The sequence below is a fragment of the Trichomycterus rosablanca genome, chromosome 7, assembly GCF_030014385.1.
Source record: "Trichomycterus rosablanca isolate fTriRos1 chromosome 7, fTriRos1.hap1, whole genome shotgun sequence".
NCBI classification, from domain to species: Eukaryota; Metazoa; Chordata; class Actinopteri; order Siluriformes; family Trichomycteridae; genus Trichomycterus; species Trichomycterus rosablanca.
Genome location: NC_085994.1, coordinates 40038520 through 40059200, shown reverse-complemented (window position 1 = coordinate 40059200; position 20681 = coordinate 40038520). Strand labels below are relative to the sequence as shown.

At 42.9% G+C, this 20681-nt stretch overlaps 3 protein-coding genes across 3 annotated transcripts; 1 reads left to right on the top strand and 2 right to left on the bottom strand.

The window, feature by feature from the left end:
• Positions 1–2987: 2987 nt before the first annotated feature.
• Positions 2988–6280, bottom strand: LOC134317501 (rano class II histocompatibility antigen, A beta chain-like). The gene is made up of 5 exons (XM_062998200.1): positions 6223–6280; positions 5059–5328; positions 4712–4993; positions 3929–4042; positions 2988–3073 (listed from the first exon to the last, which is right to left on the bottom strand). Exons 1-5 carry the CDS (start codon positions 6278–6280, stop codon positions 3030–3032), a joined length of 768 nt encoding a protein of 255 aa, XP_062854270.1. The 3' UTR covers positions 2988–3029.
• Positions 6281–7769: 1489 nt separating this feature from the next.
• Positions 7770–9442, top strand: LOC134317500 (SLA class II histocompatibility antigen, DQ haplotype D alpha chain-like). Its single transcript, XM_062998199.1, has 4 exons — positions 7770–7791; positions 7889–8134; positions 8535–8816; positions 8930–9442. Exons 1-4 carry the CDS (start codon positions 7770–7772, stop codon positions 9058–9060), a joined length of 681 nt encoding a protein of 226 aa, XP_062854269.1. The 3' UTR covers positions 9061–9442.
• A 3418-nt stretch (positions 9443–12860) lies between these two features.
• Positions 12861–17786, bottom strand: orai1a (ORAI calcium release-activated calcium modulator 1a). Its single transcript, XM_062999579.1, has 2 exons — positions 17522–17786; positions 12861–13891 (listed from the first exon to the last, which is right to left on the bottom strand). Exons 1-2 carry the CDS (start codon positions 17633–17635, stop codon positions 13307–13309), a joined length of 699 nt encoding a protein of 232 aa, XP_062855649.1. The 5' UTR covers positions 17636–17786; the 3' UTR covers positions 12861–13306.
• Between the last annotated feature and the right edge of the window lie 2895 nt (positions 17787–20681).

Below are 20681 nucleotides of genomic sequence, written 5' to 3'. Positions count from 1 at the left end.
TATAAAGTTAGTTTGTATTTTTGAGCCGGTACCTGTAGGTTTAGATTGTGGGAGTGTGGCGACCTCTAGTGACATGAAGACAGAACTGCACACAGCAGGGCATCACTAGTTGGGTTGCTTCGCTTAAAACAAAAAGCACTAATTTTTAAAAATGTTTATTTATGTTTAGTATACATTAGTTACATTAAAACAGACACTGTCTTAAAAAATCAGTGATCTAACTACAAGTGTATATATTTAAAAAAAAAAAAACACCAGATTCTCTTCAGTTGTTTTCTTTACATTTCCAAATGCAAAGGTTTTTTTTTAATTATCGTAGCAATTTAAAAGAACAATCACATTAAGATAACATGTCTTAATAAGGTAGACAGTTTCAAATCTTGTCACTGCAGTGAAGACTTTAGAATTTAGGAAGATGTTATTACTTCACCCAACACAGAGCATCGTGTAAACACACACAACTCACTTCATTTATTTGTTTACATCGACCAGGTAGTCGATTCTACCATGAAACACCCTGGACAGGGCCCCAGTCGACTGATAGCACCACTAAGATTCGAACCCTGATCTTAGGCTGTCGCACCACCAGGCACCCTTGCTTCATTTGCTCAATAACTATAAATAAGACCTGGATTTCCCTTTAAATAAATCATTTTCAGATAGAAGTGATGTTTTATTATATTATTATTTTATATTATATTACATATTTAATGATAGAATAGGAGAGGAGAAGATAGGATAGGAGAGGATGGGATAGGAGGGGATAGGATAGGATAGGATAGGTTATAGGATAGGTGATAGGTGGATAGAATAGGATAGGATAGAAGAGAAGAGGATGGGATGGGATAAGATAGGAGATAGGATAGGATAGGATAGAATAGGACATAGAATATGACATAGAATATGACATAGGATAGGACAGAGGATAGAATAGGACATAAGATAGGATAGAATAGGATATATGATTGGGTAGGATGGGATAGGGTAGGGTAGGGTTGTGTAGGATTAGGGGAACTTTGCAACATTACAGCAGCTTTCAAGAATAAAGAGATATAAAAAGTGCTTATACATATATTAAAAAATAGAACTGACCTTTTAAACCTTTGATTAGATCATGGTTCTATGCTTAGATGAGACTGAGGTGGGTTTGGTTTTATAATAACAAAAGGTGGGCTGGTGAAGGATCTGTGATGCTCTGCTTTGGTCTGTTTCTTTCTGGAAACCTTGGATTTAAATTTAGCATTATGGACTCCATGAAGAACCTGGAGATTTAAAATAAAAATCTGTCTGCCCTTTGCAAGAAGCCACAACAGGGTTGTTAGTGAAACTTCCAAAACCATTGTTTAAATCCACACAGAATCAAAACGTGACCATGACAGTACCCTGACCTAAAGCATATTAAATACTGAGAGTCTGCAAGAGAAGCCTGAAGAATCTAGAGAGGATCTGGACTGAGGAGTCGCTCTCTGATTGCTTGTTTGGTTTCTCCAATTTAATCTTTATAAGAGAAGACTCAAACTACTAAATGCAGAGGTGCTGATAACTGATGGTACCACTTTACCGAGGGGTGTAGATACTTCAGCAGCAGGAAGAACAGGACGGTTTTCCTGGAAGGTTCAGACCAAGCGCACTTCCTGTAACATAAACGTTAAACGCTGAAAACGAGAATGGGAAGTGATGGTGCTGATTCCGAGCTGATGAAGGCTGCGCCGTTCGGACACTCATGCTCTTTCCCAGAAGCCTCTGTCTGTAACAGGAAGTGTCAGCATCCCGTTTCCCAGCAACCAGCATCACCCGCATCTTAAGCAGGAAGAACGTGGGGCAGAAACGTAGCCGGTTTTCATGTCAAGAATCAAGTCAGAATCTGATACAGAGGAACCAACATCTACAGTAAATGGAACGAGAACATTAAAATGGTTTCCTGGTGAGAAAAATGGTTTGTGTTTATTTTGCCTAAATAATTTCATTTCCAGTAACCTGGAGGGTATTTTTGCTCATTCGAAAGCCAAAATAATTGGATGTTCATGTTGAAAAACCAGTACAGAGCTCCAGTAGCTGGTTGCAGATAACTGGTCCAAGCTGGTATCTTCTCCTTGCTTTAAAAACAGTCATTGCTGGTTTGAGCTGGTTCCACTGGTCTTCCAGCCTGGAAAAGCTGGTGCTGAGCTGGTCTCTGGTTATCCAGCACCCTGTCTGACCATCCTATACTGAGCCGATGTGGGTTACTGTTACCACCTAAAACTACGTTGTTTTCCCAGACAGCAGGTCCAATGTTGGTTCATTACTGGTGTAATATGCTGAATAAGCTGTTCAGTGAGCACTGGTTTAAATTGGGAGAACAGCTGAACCAGCATCAGTACTGGTACACTGTAGGATGAATGAAATATGCAATCACAAACCTTAACATATAATAGAAATACACCATATGGCCAGAAGTATACGGACACCCCTCTTAATCTGATTAGAGGACAAGACTGATGGGGAGAAACTCCAGTGACCCCTAAATGAGCTGTGGCTGGATGGATTGTGCACACTTCCAAGTTTCCCACGTCCAGCCTCTCGCTGTGGTTCGGTGGAGTCCTTAAGGCTTACAAATGGCCTTCTATAAGGTTTCTTTTACTCTTCCATGTTTTCCTTCCTGTAGAAGCGTTACGGTGATGCTTGGCTTTTATGGTGAAGTTGAGAATTAGTGAGATTCATAGTCTGATGTGTAAAATAGGTACACGGGTGGATTTCACAGGTTTTGGGTACCTTTGTTCCTTTAATAATTGAAATCTGAAGTCTTCAGTGGAGTTCATGTTGTGTTTATGTTTGATGTGAATTTATTCAGTGTTCTGTGGTAATTAAAAGCATTTACAGAGGCAGGTAAGAAGGGAGTAAATAATAATAATAATAGCAAAGAACATAGTACAGAGAACGTAGAACACTGGTATAAAGAACATACAGAGATACTGTAGGTCTTCTTACCACTATTACAATAAAGTTTTTGATGGAACTTCCAGAGATGTGGATGTTTGAACGTTTGCTCTTCATATGATGCAAGAAAATTCAATGGTGCGAACTGGAGTCCAACCTGGTGAGAAAATTTATTAGAGAGTCACATTCAGTCTTTAGGCACTTTATTAGGAACATTAAAACCACCTCCTTATTTCTACACTCACTGTCCATTTTATCAGCTCCACTTACCATATAGAAGCACTTTGTAGTTCTACAATTACTGACTGTAGTCCATCTGTTTCTCTACATGCCCCTTTCACCCTGTTCTTCAATGGTCAGGACCCCCACAGGACCACCACAGAGCAGGTATTATTTAGGTTGTGGATCATTCTCAGCACTGCAGTGACACTGACATGGTGGTGGTGTGTTAGTGTGTGTTGTTCTGGTATGAGTGGATCAGACACAGCAGCACTGCTGGAGTTTTTAAACACCGTGTCCACTCACTGTCCACTCTATTAGACACTCCTACCTAGTCGGTCCACCTTGTAGATGTAAAGTCAGAGACGATCGTTCATCTATTGCTGCTGTTTGAGTCGCTCATCTTCTAGACCTTCATCAGTGGTCAGAGGACGCTGCCCACGGGGCGCTGTTGGCTGGATGTTTTTGGTTGGTGGACTATTCTCAGTCCAGCAGTGACAGTGAGGTGTTTAAAAACTCCAGCAGCGCCACCACCATGTCAGCGTCACTGCAGTGCTGAGAATGATCCACCACCTAAATAATACCTGCTCTGTGGTGGTCCTGTGGGGGTCCTGACCATTGAAGAACAGGGTGAAAGGGGGCTAACAAAGTATGTAGAGAAACAGATGGACTACAGTCAGTAATTGTAGAACTACAAAGTGCTTCTGATAAAATGGACAGTAAGTGTAGAAACAAGGAGGTGGTTTTAATGTTATGGCTGATCGGTGTATATAAATAAAGTATAAAAATGTACCTGATTCTTTGATGTAATAATAAAGGAGACCAGAAGCCGCTGTGATGAATCCAGTCACCAGAGCTGCAACACCAACACCAAGCTTAAATCTCTCGGCTGCAGGAAGTGACGTGTCTGTTACAACAGGAATTCATTAATCACAGGAGGATCATAGGAGGTCGTTTAACAAGATTCATACATTCTTTTCACTTATTGATGCGCCATTAGGATGCCACAATGGTCAAAAGTATGTGGACGCCTGCACATACTCCAAAATCATCATCCTATACTCTTCTGGAAATGCTTTCTATGCAATTTTGGAATGGGTCTGTGGGAAGTTGTGCCTATGAGGTCAAAACATTCAAAAAGCCAGGCACATTTTGGATAAAATGGCCTGGCTCACAATCAGTGTTCCAATTCACCTTAAAATAGATCAATAGGATTGAGATTAGTGATCCGATGGCTGTGGTTGGAACTGCTGAACAGGGCAGTGGTAGCTCAGCGGTTAAGGTACTGGACTAGTAATCATAAGGCAGGCTGTTCAAGCCCCACTATGAGCCTTGAGCAAGGCCCTTAACCCTTTGCTTTCTATAAAAGCATCTGCTAAAGGCCGTAAATGTAATTATGATTAGGACGGGTGTCCACAAACTTTTGCAGATCAGCAAAACATGCAGAAGCTAAACAGTATTCAGTGTGAAACAAGCAGCCAGTGTTGGTGTCCAGATACTCTCTGATATTCAGCAGTCGTTATGTTAAATGCAGCTCTCTGGTGTTTATTTCGGGTATGACGTGTGAGGTTCTCACCCCAGGTGTAGATGACGGGTCGGGTTAAGCTCTGGTGTTCCACCTTGCAGGAGATCTTTTCATCAGGGGTTGGTCTGTGCTCCAGCTGGCTGTGGATCTGGTAGTGCCAGTCACCGTTGGAAAGCTCGTCGGTGGAGGACACGTTCACGGTGATGGGTTCTCCGTCTATCAGCCAGGTCACTTTGATTCCTCTGGGGTAATAATCGTAGGCGCTGCAAATCAGCGTGGTAGGATCAGGGGAAGATTCAGATCTCAGAGACCTCAGCACCACCTGAGGTTCCACTGGAAGAGAAAAAGAACAACGTTATACTAAAATCTAAGAAACACTGAACGCTTTCCTTGCTCACCTGTCTTGTTCGCTGCCAGTAGGATGAGCTGGCCGTAAAGCTGGCACTCTGCCAGAGCTTTCGCCGTCTCCATCTTTAGTAACATTGGGTTTTTGTTTAAATCTTCGGCCCATTTAAGTCCGTATTCGCCGTATCCGATGATCTCCATCTCAGAGCTGTCGTACGACAGGAAGTTTTGCTTGTTGTACATCATGGACAAAATTAATCTCATGCCCTGAAGCGAGCTGTCGGTTTCACACTGAATTATGTTAGAGATGTAATAAGCGCTCGCTGAAAAATAAAATATAAAAATCACAAACCGTGTTTCCAGAAAAGTTGGGACATGTTGTAAAACACAGTGAAAGAAGAATCTATGATTTGCTAATTATCTTAAAAACAAAAAGATCACTGATTGTTGTGTTTTGTAAATATAAACACATTTAGAATTTGATGCCTGCAACATTTATTTATTTTATTTAATTGTAAGTGGGTAGCACTGTCACCTCACAGCAAGAAGGTCCTGGGTTTGATCCCCAGGTGAGGAGGTTTGGGTCATTCTGTGTGGAGTTTGCATGTTCTCCCGTGTCTACGTGGGTTTCCTCCCACAGTCCAAAAACATGCAAGTGAGGTGAATTGGAGACACTAAATTAAACTAAGTTCTGCAAACTCCAAGCAGAAAGGACCTGCGTCGCTCCACCTGGGAATCAAACCCAGGACCTTCTTACTGTGAGGTGACAGTGCTACCCACCGAGTCACCGTGCCACCCCGCCCAAATCTGAACAACAGGCCGATCGTTTGTTCATGTGGCTTCTCAGCCCAGCCGGCAGACAGAGCCGAGACTCGATACGATGTATTCGAGATCCCAGCTCTGGTTCTAGCGTGTGTTTTTACCGCTGCGCCACCTGAGCAGCTTGTTAATGAGACTTTTAAATGGTTTGGGAAGTGAGGACACTAATTGTTTTGCAAGTGGATCTCAACAGTTCACTTTTTCTCCTGTAATGATGCTTGAAGAGCCTCCAGGCCTCCAGGCTTCCCACTCCTGGTCATCTATGGTGGAGCTTTAAAGCTTCATTTAAGGTTAGGAGACTCACCTACTCACTCACATCTGCATTTACTAATCACATTCAGAAAAAAAAACACACTCACCAACTCACTTACATCTACATTTACTAATCCCAATCTTACCTGTAGTGAATAAAACACAGAGGTGCAGGAAGACTCGACAGAGCGGTGCATCAGACATTCTTCTCTCTCCTTCTGCGTCCAGTTAATAAAAGAAAAAATAAACCGGTGCACATTTATTCCTCCTGTAACTTCATTCATGTTTGTTAATCCTATCAGATTATATCACATCACCTGTTACGAGTTAAAAACACACTGCTATTCATGATATTTAAAATATTTGAAACACACACACGGCCTTTAAAGCAGGAAAAACAGGTCTGGTAGCTCTCACCTGTGGACCTGTAAGATTATAAAAACTAAACCACTTCCCCATTAACAAAAAAAGAAATTAATTTCGGTGATAAAATGGCAGAACTCTTCATCCTGATACTGAATTTCATCTGTATTCTATACACACATGCAGCAGGTGAGTTAAATTACACGCTGGTTTCATTATAGGAGCAGTTTTTATGTTCACAGTTTTTGTGTTTTGCTTTATTATGTAATTATAATAATCAGAGATGATCTTTATGAATGTGTTTTTTTTAGCTTGTAAGGTCAAATTTCAGTTCAGAACTTTGTGATGTGGATTTTATTTAGAGCCAAAAATTCAATCCATCTTCCAAAAATGTGCATGTGAATTTGAGGGTTTTATTAGACACTGGGTTGATGGAGGTTCCTCATAGTTCACGTGTCGAAAGCAGCAGATCTGATAAGATCTTTGATAAGGACCAGATGGTTCTAGACAGTCAACTGGGTTGAGGAATCTCCCAAACAGCAAGGGGTGTCACCACAGACAGTGGTCAGAGGAGGGACGAGAAGGTTGTGGAGTCTGGTACGGACCAACGAAACATCTACTGTGGACCAAACAGCAAAGGCATTCATGCTAAAAATAATCCAAAGGTTGCCAGATATTTGACTTCACGTGTGTTGTGGACTATGCAGCATTTGCACACATCCAGGATTTAATATTTATAAAGACGCATGTACATTTACGTATGCAGAGTGTAAATAATTTTGGGGGGGATTTTAGTGTTACTATTTTTCTCTACTGCTGTTACTACCTATATTGGAGAGACATGCCATAAATTTCATTGTACCTGTGTATAGTGACAATAAACATTCTATTCTGTTCTATTCTGAAGATAAATATGACGTCCCATTTTTGCATTTTCCCTCCCAATCTAGTCATATCCAATGTCATACCGATGCTGATCTGCACTTCTGATTGAGGAGAGTGAGACTGACACAAGCCCCCTCCGACACATGAGCAGTAGCCATCTGCATCTTTTCACCTTCACGAGGCGAGTTCACATATATCAGCTTTGTGTACAGAGCTGATACTCTGTAACTCTATGCAGGCGTAATCAATCGGCCAGCAGAGGTTGTAATTGCATCAGTTATGAGCTCCCTAGCCCAGCCAAGTTGCTGCCCAGCCCAGTCCAGCTGGATGGCAAAGCTAAGTTTCAAACCGTCGTGTTTGAAATGTCAGCTCTGCTCTGTTTTTACCACTGCGCCACCTGACCGACGTCCCTTTTTCTAAAGCTTCATCACAGCAGAACACCAGAATGCAGGTTGGACGTTACAGAGGTCACTGAGGGTTTGATTATTCAGCACCCGTAACAGCAGCCAGGAGAAGCACAGCAGCACAGTCTGACTCTTGAATCTTATCGTTTGTCCTCAACAGGGCTCTACACGTTTGGACTGCTTAATGGCTGCAGCGAGCGTATCTCTGACTTTTCCATTAAATACGGCGAAGAAACGATTGCTTACTTCGATTACAAAACGAGCACACCTAACGTCACGTTACCGGACTTCGTCGGCTTTCCGCAGTTTCCAGATGTGCCTAAAAAAGCTGAGCAGATAGATAACTTCTGCAAACAAGTGCTGGCAGAGCTAAAAGAGGCCTACAAAGATCTAGCCGAACATCTGGGTAAGATTTCACTACACGTGTGTTTGTATTATGTTTGTAGCTTGGGACACTGTATGTGCGTCCGACGAATCAATGCACAAGCAGATTAAAAGTGGGATAGAATCTAAACTAACCAGCGAGTGAAGAGGTAGGCTGAGAGGGCAACAGAAACATTGAGGGTTTGGTTGACGTAGCAGTGTAACGTTCTAGCAAACCACCATCTAGTGTTGGCAGTTGCCTGGTTGGGCAGTTAACAGAGGCAACTGGCCATGTGTAAAGGAGGGAAGGCCGAATGGAGTAAAACGCCAATGCCACTCCAACAGTGACTCCTACTGTCTGGTTGATTGATAGATCACCTGTGGCAACACCTACAGGGATCAGAGGAACAGAATCATTCATTCACTGTCTTTATGTTCTCCAGAACCTCCCACGACCTCCATCTACCCCAAAAAGGAGATCCGGCTGAAGGAGTCGAACACTCTCGTCTGCCACGTGATGGCGTTCTTCCCTCCTCCAGTTTCAGTCTTGTGGAGCAAAAACGGCACCAACGTGACGCATCTGGCGATGCTCAGTCCACATTACAGAAACCCTGACGGTACTCTGGGCTTGTTTTCCAGTCTGAGTTTCATTCCAAAGGAAGGAGACTCATACAGTTGTACGGTGGAGCATCCAGCTCTGAATAAACAAGACACCAAAACCTGGGGTGAGATGAGATGATCTTGATCTGTGTGATGATTTTATACGACTGGCTGATGTGAGTAAATCTGTGGATGTGTGTGTGTGTGTGTGTGTGTGTGTGTATGTGTGTGTTTACAGATGTTGATGTGGACGTGGATCAGCAGAGTGTGTATCCATCGGTGGTGTGTTATGTGGGATTAGTACTGGGACTGCTGGGAGTCGCCGTTGGAGTTTTCTTCATCGTCAAAGCAAGACAGCTGATAAACTGAACGTATGGATATTTATTTGTACTCTGTCTTGTATATAATTAAGTAGTTTATGAGCTACACCTGTGAGTATACACTTACTGATTGTAGTTCATCTGTTGCTCTCTGTACCCGATCTGTCAATGGTGGTATATGGGTAACAGATCAGCATGCAGCAAGTGCAGCAGTGTTGTTGGGATCTATGAGTGTCCCTGCAGTACAGAGAATGGCCAATGGTCAGTGTAGGGTCCCCTTATATTTATGAATGGAGTAGTGGGGGGACATAGTAAACAGAGCAACAGATAAGCTACAGTCAGTAGTTGTATACCCACAAAGTACATCTTTATGGTAGAGGTTGGGTTATAAATATCCTGTACATCCATGTCTTAAGAGTTGATTAATAAAATGGGGCTTTATTTCTGACTTACCAGTGTGATTTTTTCCTTTGATGTTGGTGGGATGTGGAGGTGCACTTGACTTGTCAGTGCACTCTCAGTGCTAGTCACAAGCCTGGATATAAGTAGGAGAGTTGTGTCTGGAAGGGTATCCGGCGTAAAAACTGCGCCAAATCTGGTACCCGTAGCAAAATGACGGGTTTGTTGTTCTTGTACATTTTTGGCATATGGGTCATTCCTACAATTCGGTGTCTTTTGTGTCCCCAGTACTGATCATAGTAGTAATAAGTAAAATTTGAACAATACAATTTTCTAAACATCTTACTGAAATAATGAACACTTTCAGATACTAAACACAGTGTTTTCTGTAAATAAAATAAAATAAAATGACTGTATACAAACTGTTTTTATCTCTTAGATACTAGAGGCTTTCCCATGATCCCCAGTGCTGTACGTTCTGATTTAGTGATGATATATGAGGTTTAATCATGAAAATATCTCAGTCTCTAATACTGTTTAAAAGCTTTGATTAAGTCCCTCTAAACCCTGGATTTGTTTTCTTTATGAGTTTGATTTTATTGCTGATTATGAGGGTTTTTCACACGTCCCTCAGGTTTCTGTTCCACCCTGTTATTTCTTACTACTGTCTCTTAAAATGAAGAGCTGTTTTACATACTGACATCATTTCCTGGAGCTCACATGATCTTTTTGGAGAGAAAACAACTGAGGAAGATGAGCGGCTTATTAAACTCCTCATTTTAATGTTGTTTTTTCCACATTTTATCCTAAAAGTCTTATATGGTCAACCATAACATGTCCACCCTGTTATGGGATATATGAGAAAAAGCTAAACGATTTGATCATTTTAAAAATTATCACACTAGAAAGCAGAGAATTCTTTGTCTGAATTCACTTTTATGCTAGCATGGTTTTGCTCACTCGCTATCTAATGGCTAATTTTATGTCAGAATGTCCACCCTGTTATGGTCCACCCTGTTACGACCTAACACGTAACAGGCTGGACGTCACAGTGTATGTGAGGTTCAGGTGTAATTTAGCTTGACCAATATTAGTTTGGAAAAGTTTAACATAAATTTTTATAATAAAACATGAAAAACAAATAAAAACAGGGTTTCATTTTCAACACGTTTTAAGGTCCAAAAGGCACCGAATCCCAGGAATGACCCTTATAGCAGTTTCTTTTATCCAAAGCGACTTACAATTATCCTTATTGAGTGTTGGGCCCCCTGCCCAGGGGCCCAACAGTGGCAACTTGGCGGTGGTGCAGCTTAAACCAGCGACCCTCGGATTACTAGTCAAGTATGTTATCCACTGAGCTACCACTACCCACGTAGCATTGAACAGTCATAAAAATATTTCTGCATTCCCTAAATCTAGTCGTATCCAATTCCCTAGTTGTATCTCCTCACTGCTGCAGCCCCCTGTCCTGACCGAGCAGCTCCGTGCCTAACACACGCCCCCTCCGACACGTGTGCAGTAGTGGCCGCTTCTTTTCACCTGTATGAGGTTGGTTCAAACACTGCTCTCCGTGATTCACCGCCTCTACGCAGCTCCTCAACCAGCCAGCGGAGGCCGCAATTGCTGTAGTGATGAGGAATCCCTTTGGCCCGCCCTCCCCCAGACACAGCCAACTGTGTTTATGTAGGCACTTAAAAAACGTAATAACAAAGCACAGAATTTAATTTGGTCTGAATATTAAAGTGAACGAGTACAAAGCCATTCAGTCAAAGAACCCTTTGTGCTGGATAACAAGGCCTGGCTCACAACTGACATTCCAATTCATCCCAAAGGTGTTTGATGAGGTTGAGGTCAGGGCTCTGTGCAGGCCCCTGGAGTTTCTCCATGTCAACATGGAGCTTGTCTTGTGCGAGAACAGAAAAGGCGTGGCTCCTTTCCCAAACGGAGTGAACCTAGGTGAACGGGTGCTTTAAAAACAACAAACATAAAGGTCAAACAAACTCTCAATAATAATCTGGATTTATTTAGAGGAAAAAACTTCGGCGCTCAGGTGGCACAAAGGTAAAACACGCTAGAACACTAGCGCTGAGATCTCCAGCTCTCAGAGGGGGAACAAAATAAATAAATAGGAGTAAATATGACCACTGTTTTATCCTGGTCAGGGTCGCTGCGGGTCTGGACTTCCAGGAAACACACTTAGCACTGGGTGCTAGTGCAAAGCCTCAGCCAGCGCGTCCTTCAGACTTCAGACAATCGCGCCAGACTGGTCGACGGCGCCGCTGGAGATTCGAACCCTGGATCCCAGCGGTGGTGGGCTAGTGTGATTCACCGCTGCGCACCCGAGCGCCCGCACCAACACGGTGTAACACTGTACAATCATAAAACACCTACAACACAATCAAAAGATTTAGAACATCGAGCAGTGCTGACCATCATGAAGGTTCCTCCAGAGCTTAAGAATCTCCGGTCCTGAGTGTCGGTCGGGGTTCCGATTCGTGTGCAGATGTTTGTTTGTGTGTGTGGTGGGAGTGTAAAAGACGCTAAAGTGGCATCACTGTGAGAAATCGCTAAAAGTTCGTAAACATATCAAAATATCGTAAACATACCGATAAAATGTAATTATTGCTAATCTACTGGTACTAGTAAGTACTCCAGTGGTCTGTGGGTCGCCGTGGTTACACGAACAATAACAATATTACCATAACCAGATTACTAGTAAGAAGAAAAATAGGATTAGCGTGGATGACATGCAAAAAGTGATATTGTTGCCCTGGCGATAAGTTAGCTAACCAACATCCGTGGTCCAAGACGGGACGCGAGAGCAGAGTGTGAGAATCGTACGCTGACTTATTACAGTAAACTAAGACAAAGTTCGTTAGCAGAACAGTCAGCTAATCACCACGATGGTGATTAAAACAATCAACAAAATGCTAATTAAGGTTAACAGCACAAATTTTGGCAATTTAAATGACGCATGTGAGTCTGACTGGGAATCCGGGGGGGTAGGGCTTGACCCAGCGACGTTCTGACTACTGGTCCAGTACCTTGACCGCTAGGCTACAACTGCCTACAGTCACGCACTGCTCTCCGTTATTCATCATCTCTGTGCAGTACCATGATCCGCCAGCAGTGGCTCGGTGGGTATCACTGTCACCTCACAGCAAGAAGGTCCTGGGTTCGATCCCCAGGCGGGGCGGGTTTGCACGTTCTCCCCGTGTCTGCGTGGGTTTCCTCCGGGAGCTCCGGTTTCCTCCCACAGTCCAAAGACGTACAGTCAGGTTAAGTGGAGACACTGAATTGTCCTATAGGAGAATGTGTGTGTGTGTGTGTGTGTGTGTGTGCCCTGCGATGGACTGGCGCCCCGTCCAGGGTGTTACCGTGTGCCTTGCGTCCATTGAAAAGCTGGGATAGGCTCCAGCAACCCCCACCCCACCCCCCCACGACCCTGACTGGACAAGCAGTTAAGACAGTGAGTGAGAGTGAGATTGAATCCGTATAACCCGCCCACCCTCAGACACAGCCAATCATGTCTGTATATTCTGGCCACCCTAGCAGCTTAATTAATATTACTGATAAACAAGTGCCTAATGTCGGTAAATCAATACGATGTTTTTATTTCTAGCTACACATAGCGGAGTGACGTTGTCGTATAACATCAGCTAGCGTTTACGTTACCATGGTTGGCTGCTATATTAAATGCTTCACCAGCTAGCAAGACTAAATATATAAAATTGGGACAGACGACTCTGTAAGCGAAGCTTTAAATACTTTTGGCAGGAGAAATAAAGTCATGTGATCATTTTAATCGCAAAAGTGTCTTTAAAAAAATAACTGTTCTGCTAATTATCGTAACTGAATTCTAACTAAACACCGACGCAACCAAGCTACGCTACGTTTCAGGGAAAGATGCCGGGCGCGGTCTGGATGTTGGGCGCGTCAGGTCGGTGGTCGAGCTCGTTCTGCAGCCTGGTGATGTGAGAAAGTTCCTCCAGCTCCTGAAACTGTCGGTCGGTCTTGTGGCTGACGAGCGAGCGGTAAAAGTGGACGGCGAACACGATGAAGACCAGGCCACAGGGAACCATGATGGCGGTCGAGGCGTAGGCGGCGGCCTCGCCCGGGCTGATCCGGGTGACGTTGCTGGTGCCCGGGACGTCCTCGTCGTCCTTCTTGGGCGTCTTTAGGGGCAGGAACTTGACCCAGCAGAGTAGTAGCACCTCAGCCAGGAAGAGGAAGGTACCGATGACGGTGGAGAAGGCCCAGGCCAGCTCCACGTGGCGGTGCATGCGCTCGTGTGGCGATTCCTTGACCGAGTTCAGGTTGTGGACGTTGCTGACGGCCTCGATGTTGGGCAGGATGCAGGTACTGATCATCAGAGCGAAGAGGTGCACCGCAACCAGCACGGTGGTACAGGCGCTGAAGGCTATCAGAAGACCAGGGGGGTACGCGTAATCCCTCTCCAACTGGACCTCCACCATCGCCACCTACACACACAATGACACTAACATCATCATCATCTTCATCATCATAATCATGATGTATCCAGATATACAGTGTATCACAAAAGTGAGTACACCCCTCACATTTCTGCAAATATTTGATTATATCTTTTCATGGGACAACACTATAGACATGAAACTTGGATATAACTTAGAGTAGTCAGTGTACAGCTTGTATAGCAGTGCAGATTTACTGTCTTCTGAAAATAACTCAACACACAGCCATTAATGTCTAAATAGCTGCAACATAAGTGAGTACACCCCACAGTGAACATGTCCAAATTGTGCCCAAATGTGTCGTTGTCCCTCCCTGGTGTCATGTGTCAAGGTCCCAGGTGTAAATGGGGAGCAGGGCTGTTAAATTTGGTGTTTTGGGTACAATTCTCTCATACTGGCCACTGGATATTCAACATGGCACCTCATGGCAAAGAACTCTCTGAGGATGTGAGAAATAGAATTGTTGCTCTCCACAAAGATGGCCTGGGCTATAAGAAGATTGCTAACACCCTGAAACTGAGCTACAGCATGGTGGCCAAGGTCATACAGCGGTTTTCCAGGACAGGTTCCACTCGGAACAGGCTTCGCCAGGGTCGACCAAAGAAGTCGAGTCCACGTGTTCGGCGTCATATCCAGAGGTTGGCTTTAAAAAATAGACACATGAGTGCTGCCAGCATTGCTGCAGAGGTTGAAGACGTGGGAGGTCAGCCTGTCAGTGCTCAGACCATACGCCGCACACTGCATCAACTCGGTCTGCATGGTCGTCATCCCAGAAGGAAGCTGACGCACAAGAAAGCCCGCAAACAGTTTGCTGAAGACAAGCAGTCCAAGAACATGGATTACTGGAATGCCCTGTGGTCTGACGAGACCAAGATAAACTTGTTTGGCTCAGATGGTGTCCAGCATATGTGGCAGCGCCCTGGTGAGAAGTACCAAGACAACTGTATCTTGCCTACAGTCAAGCATGGTGGTGGTAGCATCATGGTCTTGGGCTGCATGAGTGTTGCTGGCACTGGGGAGCTGCAGTTCATTGAGGGAAACATGAATTCCAACATGTACTGTGACATTCTGAAACAGAGCATGATCCCTCCCTTCGAAAACTGGGCCTCATGGCAGTTTTCCAACAGGATAACGACCCCAAACACAACCTCCAAGATGACAACTGCCTTGCTGAGGAAGCTGAAGGTAAAGGTGATGGACTAAACCCAATTGAGCACCTGTGGGGCATCCTCAAGTGGAAGGTGGAGGAGTTCAAGGTGTCTAACATCCACCAGCTCCGTGATGTCATCATGGAGGAGTGGAAGAGGATTCCAGTAGCAACCTGTGCAGCTCTGGTGAATTCCATGCCCAGGAGGGTTAAGGCAGTGCTGGATAATAATGGTGGTCACACAAAATATTGACACTTTGGGCACAATTTGGACATGTTCACTGTGGGGTGTACTCACTTATGTTGCCAGCCATTTAGACATTAATGGCTGTGTGTTGAGTTATTTTCAGAAGACAGTAAATCTACACTGCTATACAAGTTGTACACTGACTACTCTAAGTTATATCCAAGTTTTATTTCTATAGTGTTGTCCCATGAAAAGATATAATGAAATATTTGCAGAAATGTGAGGGGTGTACTCACTTTTGTGATACACTGTACATCAGCTCTCCCATTCAGCCTACAGCAGTTCAGTCCTCACCGTTCAACCTACAGCACTTTACAAATTCAAGACTTTTCATATTCATGTTTCTGCAAGTCTGCTGGGTCATAAATAAATAGACAGCAGCTAATATGTAAACAATCATAGCTGATGATTCTCTGTGCCCATATAAATAGGGCTTGTTTGAATATATCCATTGAAAGTACATGGAACAGTGATGTCTTACCAAGGTCAGGAAAAAAAAGTCAAACTGTCACTTTATGCAGAGAAAAAACAAGAAGAAACAAGTCAAGAAGTAAAAACAGGTGACATTTTCCACAGTAAAATGAGGCTCCTGTTTCAAAATCAGCACCTTTAAGCTCGTCTAAAGATGGAAGAAAAAAACCCATAATTATATGGACACCCAGAAGTCATCAGCTGCAGCTGATCATAATCAGCACCAAGTTCAGTGACGTTGTAGAACTTTCTACACCAGCACATCTACGTTTCTGTCTAAATATTTTTGGATGAAGATGTTTTTGGTCGACTGGAGTGGAGAAGCTGAGACCACAGCGATCTGTCGTTCTGCAACATCCTTCCTGCAAGTCACATCACCATGTCAAACTGCGTCCAGCGGAAATCGGATAGAGCAAACTTTCTACGAGGTGTCGGCTAGAGACGTGATGCAGCTATGAAATTAAACCGAAGTAGCAACACAAAGATCCTGCACAAAAGAAAAGTACAGCGGTAAAAGTGTGTGTGTGGTAGGAGAGGTTCTCAAAGCCTGATCAAATAAATGGATTTTAACACACCTGATACTAACCGGAGCATTTATTTTTCTATTTTATAATTTAGCGTAGTCAATACGCCTTCCGCTGCCGGGGATCCCTGATTGCATTCGAGGAAGGTATTTCCGGCTCACTCCTCCTCCGACCCGTGCACAGTGCACAGACCCGTGCGGATCCCTTCTTTTCTCATTCTGCACAGGCGCCTCTATCTGCTAATCAAGGTCCTTGCACAGCGTTCGAAGACCCCACCCACTTAGTCCGGTCATCCCGCCCTAGCAGACACGGTGGCCAGTTAGTGTCTGCTGCAAACACTGCCAATTGTGCCCGCTGGATGGCGCCCAGTCAACCGGTGGCAACGTTCAGAGGAGTTCAGAATCTCGGCGCTGGTGTGCTTGCGGAATATCCCGCTGCGCCATCCTGGGCACCTCGGAGCGTAAATTTTTAATAAATAAATAATAAATTCCTGCACCCATCCATACACAAACATTGACCGCTGACTGTTTACATTTTTGGCATTTAGCAGGCGCTTTTATCCAAGGCAACTTACAGAACTGTGACAGTACACAGTTTGAGCAATTGAGGATTAAAGGCCTTGCTCAAGGGCCCAACAGCAGCAATGCTGGCAGTGGTGGGGTCTGAACCAGTGACCTTCTGATTACTACTCGCTACAACAACTGTTATTATAAAGTGAGTGGGGGCGGCACGGTGGCTCAGTGGACAGCACTGTCGCACCACAGCAAGAAGGTCCTGGGTTCGATCCCCAGGTGCGGCGGTCCAGGTGCTTTCTGTGCCGAGTTTGCATGTTCTCCCCGTGTCTGCGTGGGTTTCCTCCGGGAGCTCCGGTTTCCTCCAACAGTACAAAGACGTGCAAGTGAGGTGAACTGGAGACACTAAATTGTCCATGACTGTGTTTGATATTAAACTTGCGAACTGATGAATCTTATGTGTAATGAGTAACTACCGTTTCTGTCATGAATGTAACCAAAGTGTAAAACATGACATTAAAATCCTAATAAACAAATAAATAAATAAAGTGTGTGTGTGTGTGTGTGTATATTTAGTATGGTGGTCTCTTCCAGTGTTGTAAGAATTTACTGTATATGCAAATCTTACTGTTTCTCTTCATTAGGATTTGCATAATGCAAATTCTAAAGCACATAAATAATAATAATAACATTAATAATAATAATAATAATTCTCACCATGGCGAATCCTGACAGCAGTGCTGAGGTTCTGCTGGTGGCCTTCAGTTTAGCCCTGCTCAGATAGAGTTTTCTCCAGGACAGAGCCTGCAGAGAATGCTCGTTTAAACTCATTTCAACCCCCCAAAACACCCGATTTACTCAATAAACCGATCCAAACCTGTCCGTGTATCCGATTATCTCTGATAAAGCGTCGATATCGGATCATAACAAAACTTTCCACCGAGTTAAAACTTCACTTCCAACTAACTGACACACAGTTGTTTCCTTCCTTTACTAACCGCACTGTAGTACGTTTAAAAACTACAAACACATCTACCCACAATTCCTTGCGCACTGGTTACGCCGGTGTTGTTGAATTGTGGGTAATGTAGTCATTCAGCAGAATGTATGCCGTTCCGCCCTGTTAGCATTTTCTTTCATAATCGTTTTAGTGTTTTCTTTTCTGGTTTTGTTTAAGTATATACACATGCGTTGTGTTATTAGAGTACCAACAATATTTTTGGGATTTTAATAACCTCTGCAGCGGTGCCTTTTTGTGATGGGTTTTCTGATGGGTCAACAATACTATACATTTATCAGCCATAACATTAAAACCACCTCCTTGTTTCTACACTCACTGTCCATTTTATCAGCTTCACTTACCATATAGAAGAACTTTGTAGTTCTACAATTACTGACTGTAGTCCATCTGTTTCTCTACATACTTTGTTAGCTCCTTTCACCCTGTTCTTCAATGGTCAGGACCCCCACAGAGCAGGTATTATTTAGGTGGTGGACCATTCTCTGCACTGCAGTGACACTGACATGGTGGTGGTGTGTTAGTGTGTGTTGTGTGTTGTGTTCTGCTGTTGTGCTGGAGTTTTTAAATACCGTGCCCACTCACTTTCCACTCTACCTAGTCGGTCCACCTTGTAGATGTAAAGTCAGAGACGATCGCTCATCTATTGCTGCTGTTTGAGTCGGTCATCTTCTAGACCTTCATCAGTGGTCACAGGACGCCGCCCACGGGGCGCTGTTGGCTGGATATTTTTGGTTGGTGGACTATTCTCAGTCCAGCAGTGACAGTGAGGTGTTTAAAAACTCCAGCAGCGCTGCTGTGTCTGATCCACTCATACCAGCACAACACACACTAACACACCACCACCATGTCAGTGTCACTGCAGTGCTGAGAATGATCCACCACCTAAATAATACCTGCTCTGTGGGGGTCCTGTGGGGGTCCTGACCATTGAAGAACAGGATGAAAGCGGGCTAACAAAGTATGTAGAGAAACAGATGGACTACAGTCAGTAATTGTAGAACTACAAAGTGCTTCTATATGATAAGTGGAGCTGATAAAATAGACAGTGAGTGTAGAAACCAGGAGGTGGTTTTAATGTTATAGCTGATCGATGTACATTCAGTAGTTTAAATGAATAATCTGATGTTCTATAGTGTCATTTAACTTGTAGCATGACCTTATGATTTGGCTTCAAGTACGAATTTGTTTGCCCATTTAAACAGGGCTAGTTTGTCTGAGTTCTAACCATGCCAACATATTTTCCTTTTTTTTTTTTTTAATTCTGTTTATTTCTGGGGGGTCACTGGACCCATTGTGACCGTGACCAGAGCAAAAGGGTTAGTATTAATGAATGAACAATAACCTAATCGTTTGCCTGGTCACCACCTAAGAACCATCGAAAACAGGTCTGCAATAAATTAAACACTATTAAAACACAGGTAACTGCGTGTCAGTGCTGACCACATATACTGGGGAGATTTGGGGCAATTTACTGGCATGGTTTGTGTTCAACTGTCACCTGTATCATTTTAGATGTTTTAGATTAAGTTGTGCTTGTTACATTTATACTGTAGTGTGAAGCTAAAATAAAGAGGAGTAAATGATTATTCTTCATATTAAACTTAGATTGCTGCTGTAAATGAAAAAATGCCACCAGTGAATCTGGCAGATGGGAGCCTGAAAAGTGAACCACTGTTATGCAAATCCAGGGACACGACCTCCCCAAAACCTGCTGTCTGCTGAGAACTCAACACAATAATAATAATAATAATAATAAAAATAAAGACTTTTAATGATTCTAATACAAAATTCTAAATACGATTCTTAATTCTAATACAAAACTATAATAAAATAAGCAATAATAAAACTACTTATATTAAATATTACATATCCAATATAAATATACAGTAAATAATTGTCATAGATTTTAATAAAATATTAATGACTAATTTATTAATTGTGATTCCAGTGAAGCCGGAATCACAATGTCATTCCAGGAAAGCCAGACCCACTGTGACCCTGACCAGGATAAAGCAGTGGTAAAACATGTAAATGCCATTAAATTAAAAGTGCATGAGGTAGTGGACTTGTGTTTACAAGGTTTACAAGCAGCAAAGTATTCTGCCCATACTTGGAATCATAGTACAGTATCTTGAAGTGCTAGCCATTTAGCAAAAGAGTTTGTCATGTTTTCATTTGTGAGCAGCGAAGTTTGGGGAGTGAATGTTTGTGGGTGTGTCTTTAACAAGATTAGCAGGATGAATGTAAACAAACAGCCTGGATCTGTGTTTTTCATTTACATTACATTTTATGCATTTATCAGACGCCTTTATCCAAAGCCACTTACAGTACTGTGACAGTGTACTGTCTAAGTGATTGATGGTTAAGGGCTTTGCTCAAGGGTCCACCAGCAGCAACCTGGCTGTGGTGGGGCTTGAACCAGCGACCTTCTGATTACTAGTCCAGTACCTTAAACACTAGGCTACAACATCCTGTTTTCTGCACCTGATGATCAACTTGTGTGTGGAGATATTTCCACCCCATTTAAAATAATGTAAACAACTAAAGATTAATTAGTGCACCATTAATAATAACAGTAAAAATGAATAATTACTTAATAGGAATAAAAGGGTTATCTATGTATTATACAAATTGTATTGTAATAATATATAATATATAATAATATATAAATAATATAATATCCTATTATATAAACCGAACAGGTCAGAACTGATAACTATCTTATTATATACACCCAAACAAACAGGTCAGAACCGATACCTATCTTATTATATATTATAAAGGGTGAAATTTATCTATGTATTATACAAATTGTATTGTAATAATATATAATTAAAAGTTAAAAATACGTTTTAT

Coding starts and splice junctions, on each gene's coding strand:
- LOC134317500 (XM_062998199.1), top strand. CDS start 7,770: ATGCAGGTTGGACGTTACAGAG. Junction 7,792..7,888: donor GCAGGTTGGACGTTACAGAG/GTCACTGAGGGT, acceptor TGTCCTCAACAG/GGCTCTACACGTTTGGACTG. Junction 8,817..8,929: donor ACAAGACACCAAAACCTGGG/GTGAGATGAGAT, acceptor GTGTGTTTACAG/ATGTTGATGTGGACGTGGAT.
- LOC134317501 (XM_062998200.1), bottom strand. CDS start 6,280: ATGTCTGATGCACCGCTCTGTCGAGTCTTCCTGCACCTCTGTGTTTTA. Junction 4,043..4,711: donor ACCCGTCATCTACACCTGGG/GTGAGAACCTCA, acceptor CTGTTGTAACAG/ACACGTCACTTCCTGCAGCC. Junction 3,074..3,928: donor TTATTACATCAAAGAATCAG/GTACATTTTTAT, acceptor TTTTCTCACCAG/GTTGGACTCCAGTTCGCACC.
- orai1a (XM_062999579.1), bottom strand. CDS start 17,635: ATGAGTTTAAACGAGCATTCTCTGCAGGCTCTGTCCTGGAGAAAACTC. Junction 13,892..17,521: donor TGCTGTCAGGATTCGCCATG/GTGAGAATTATT, acceptor TTGTGTGTGTAG/GTGGCGATGGTGGAGGTCCA.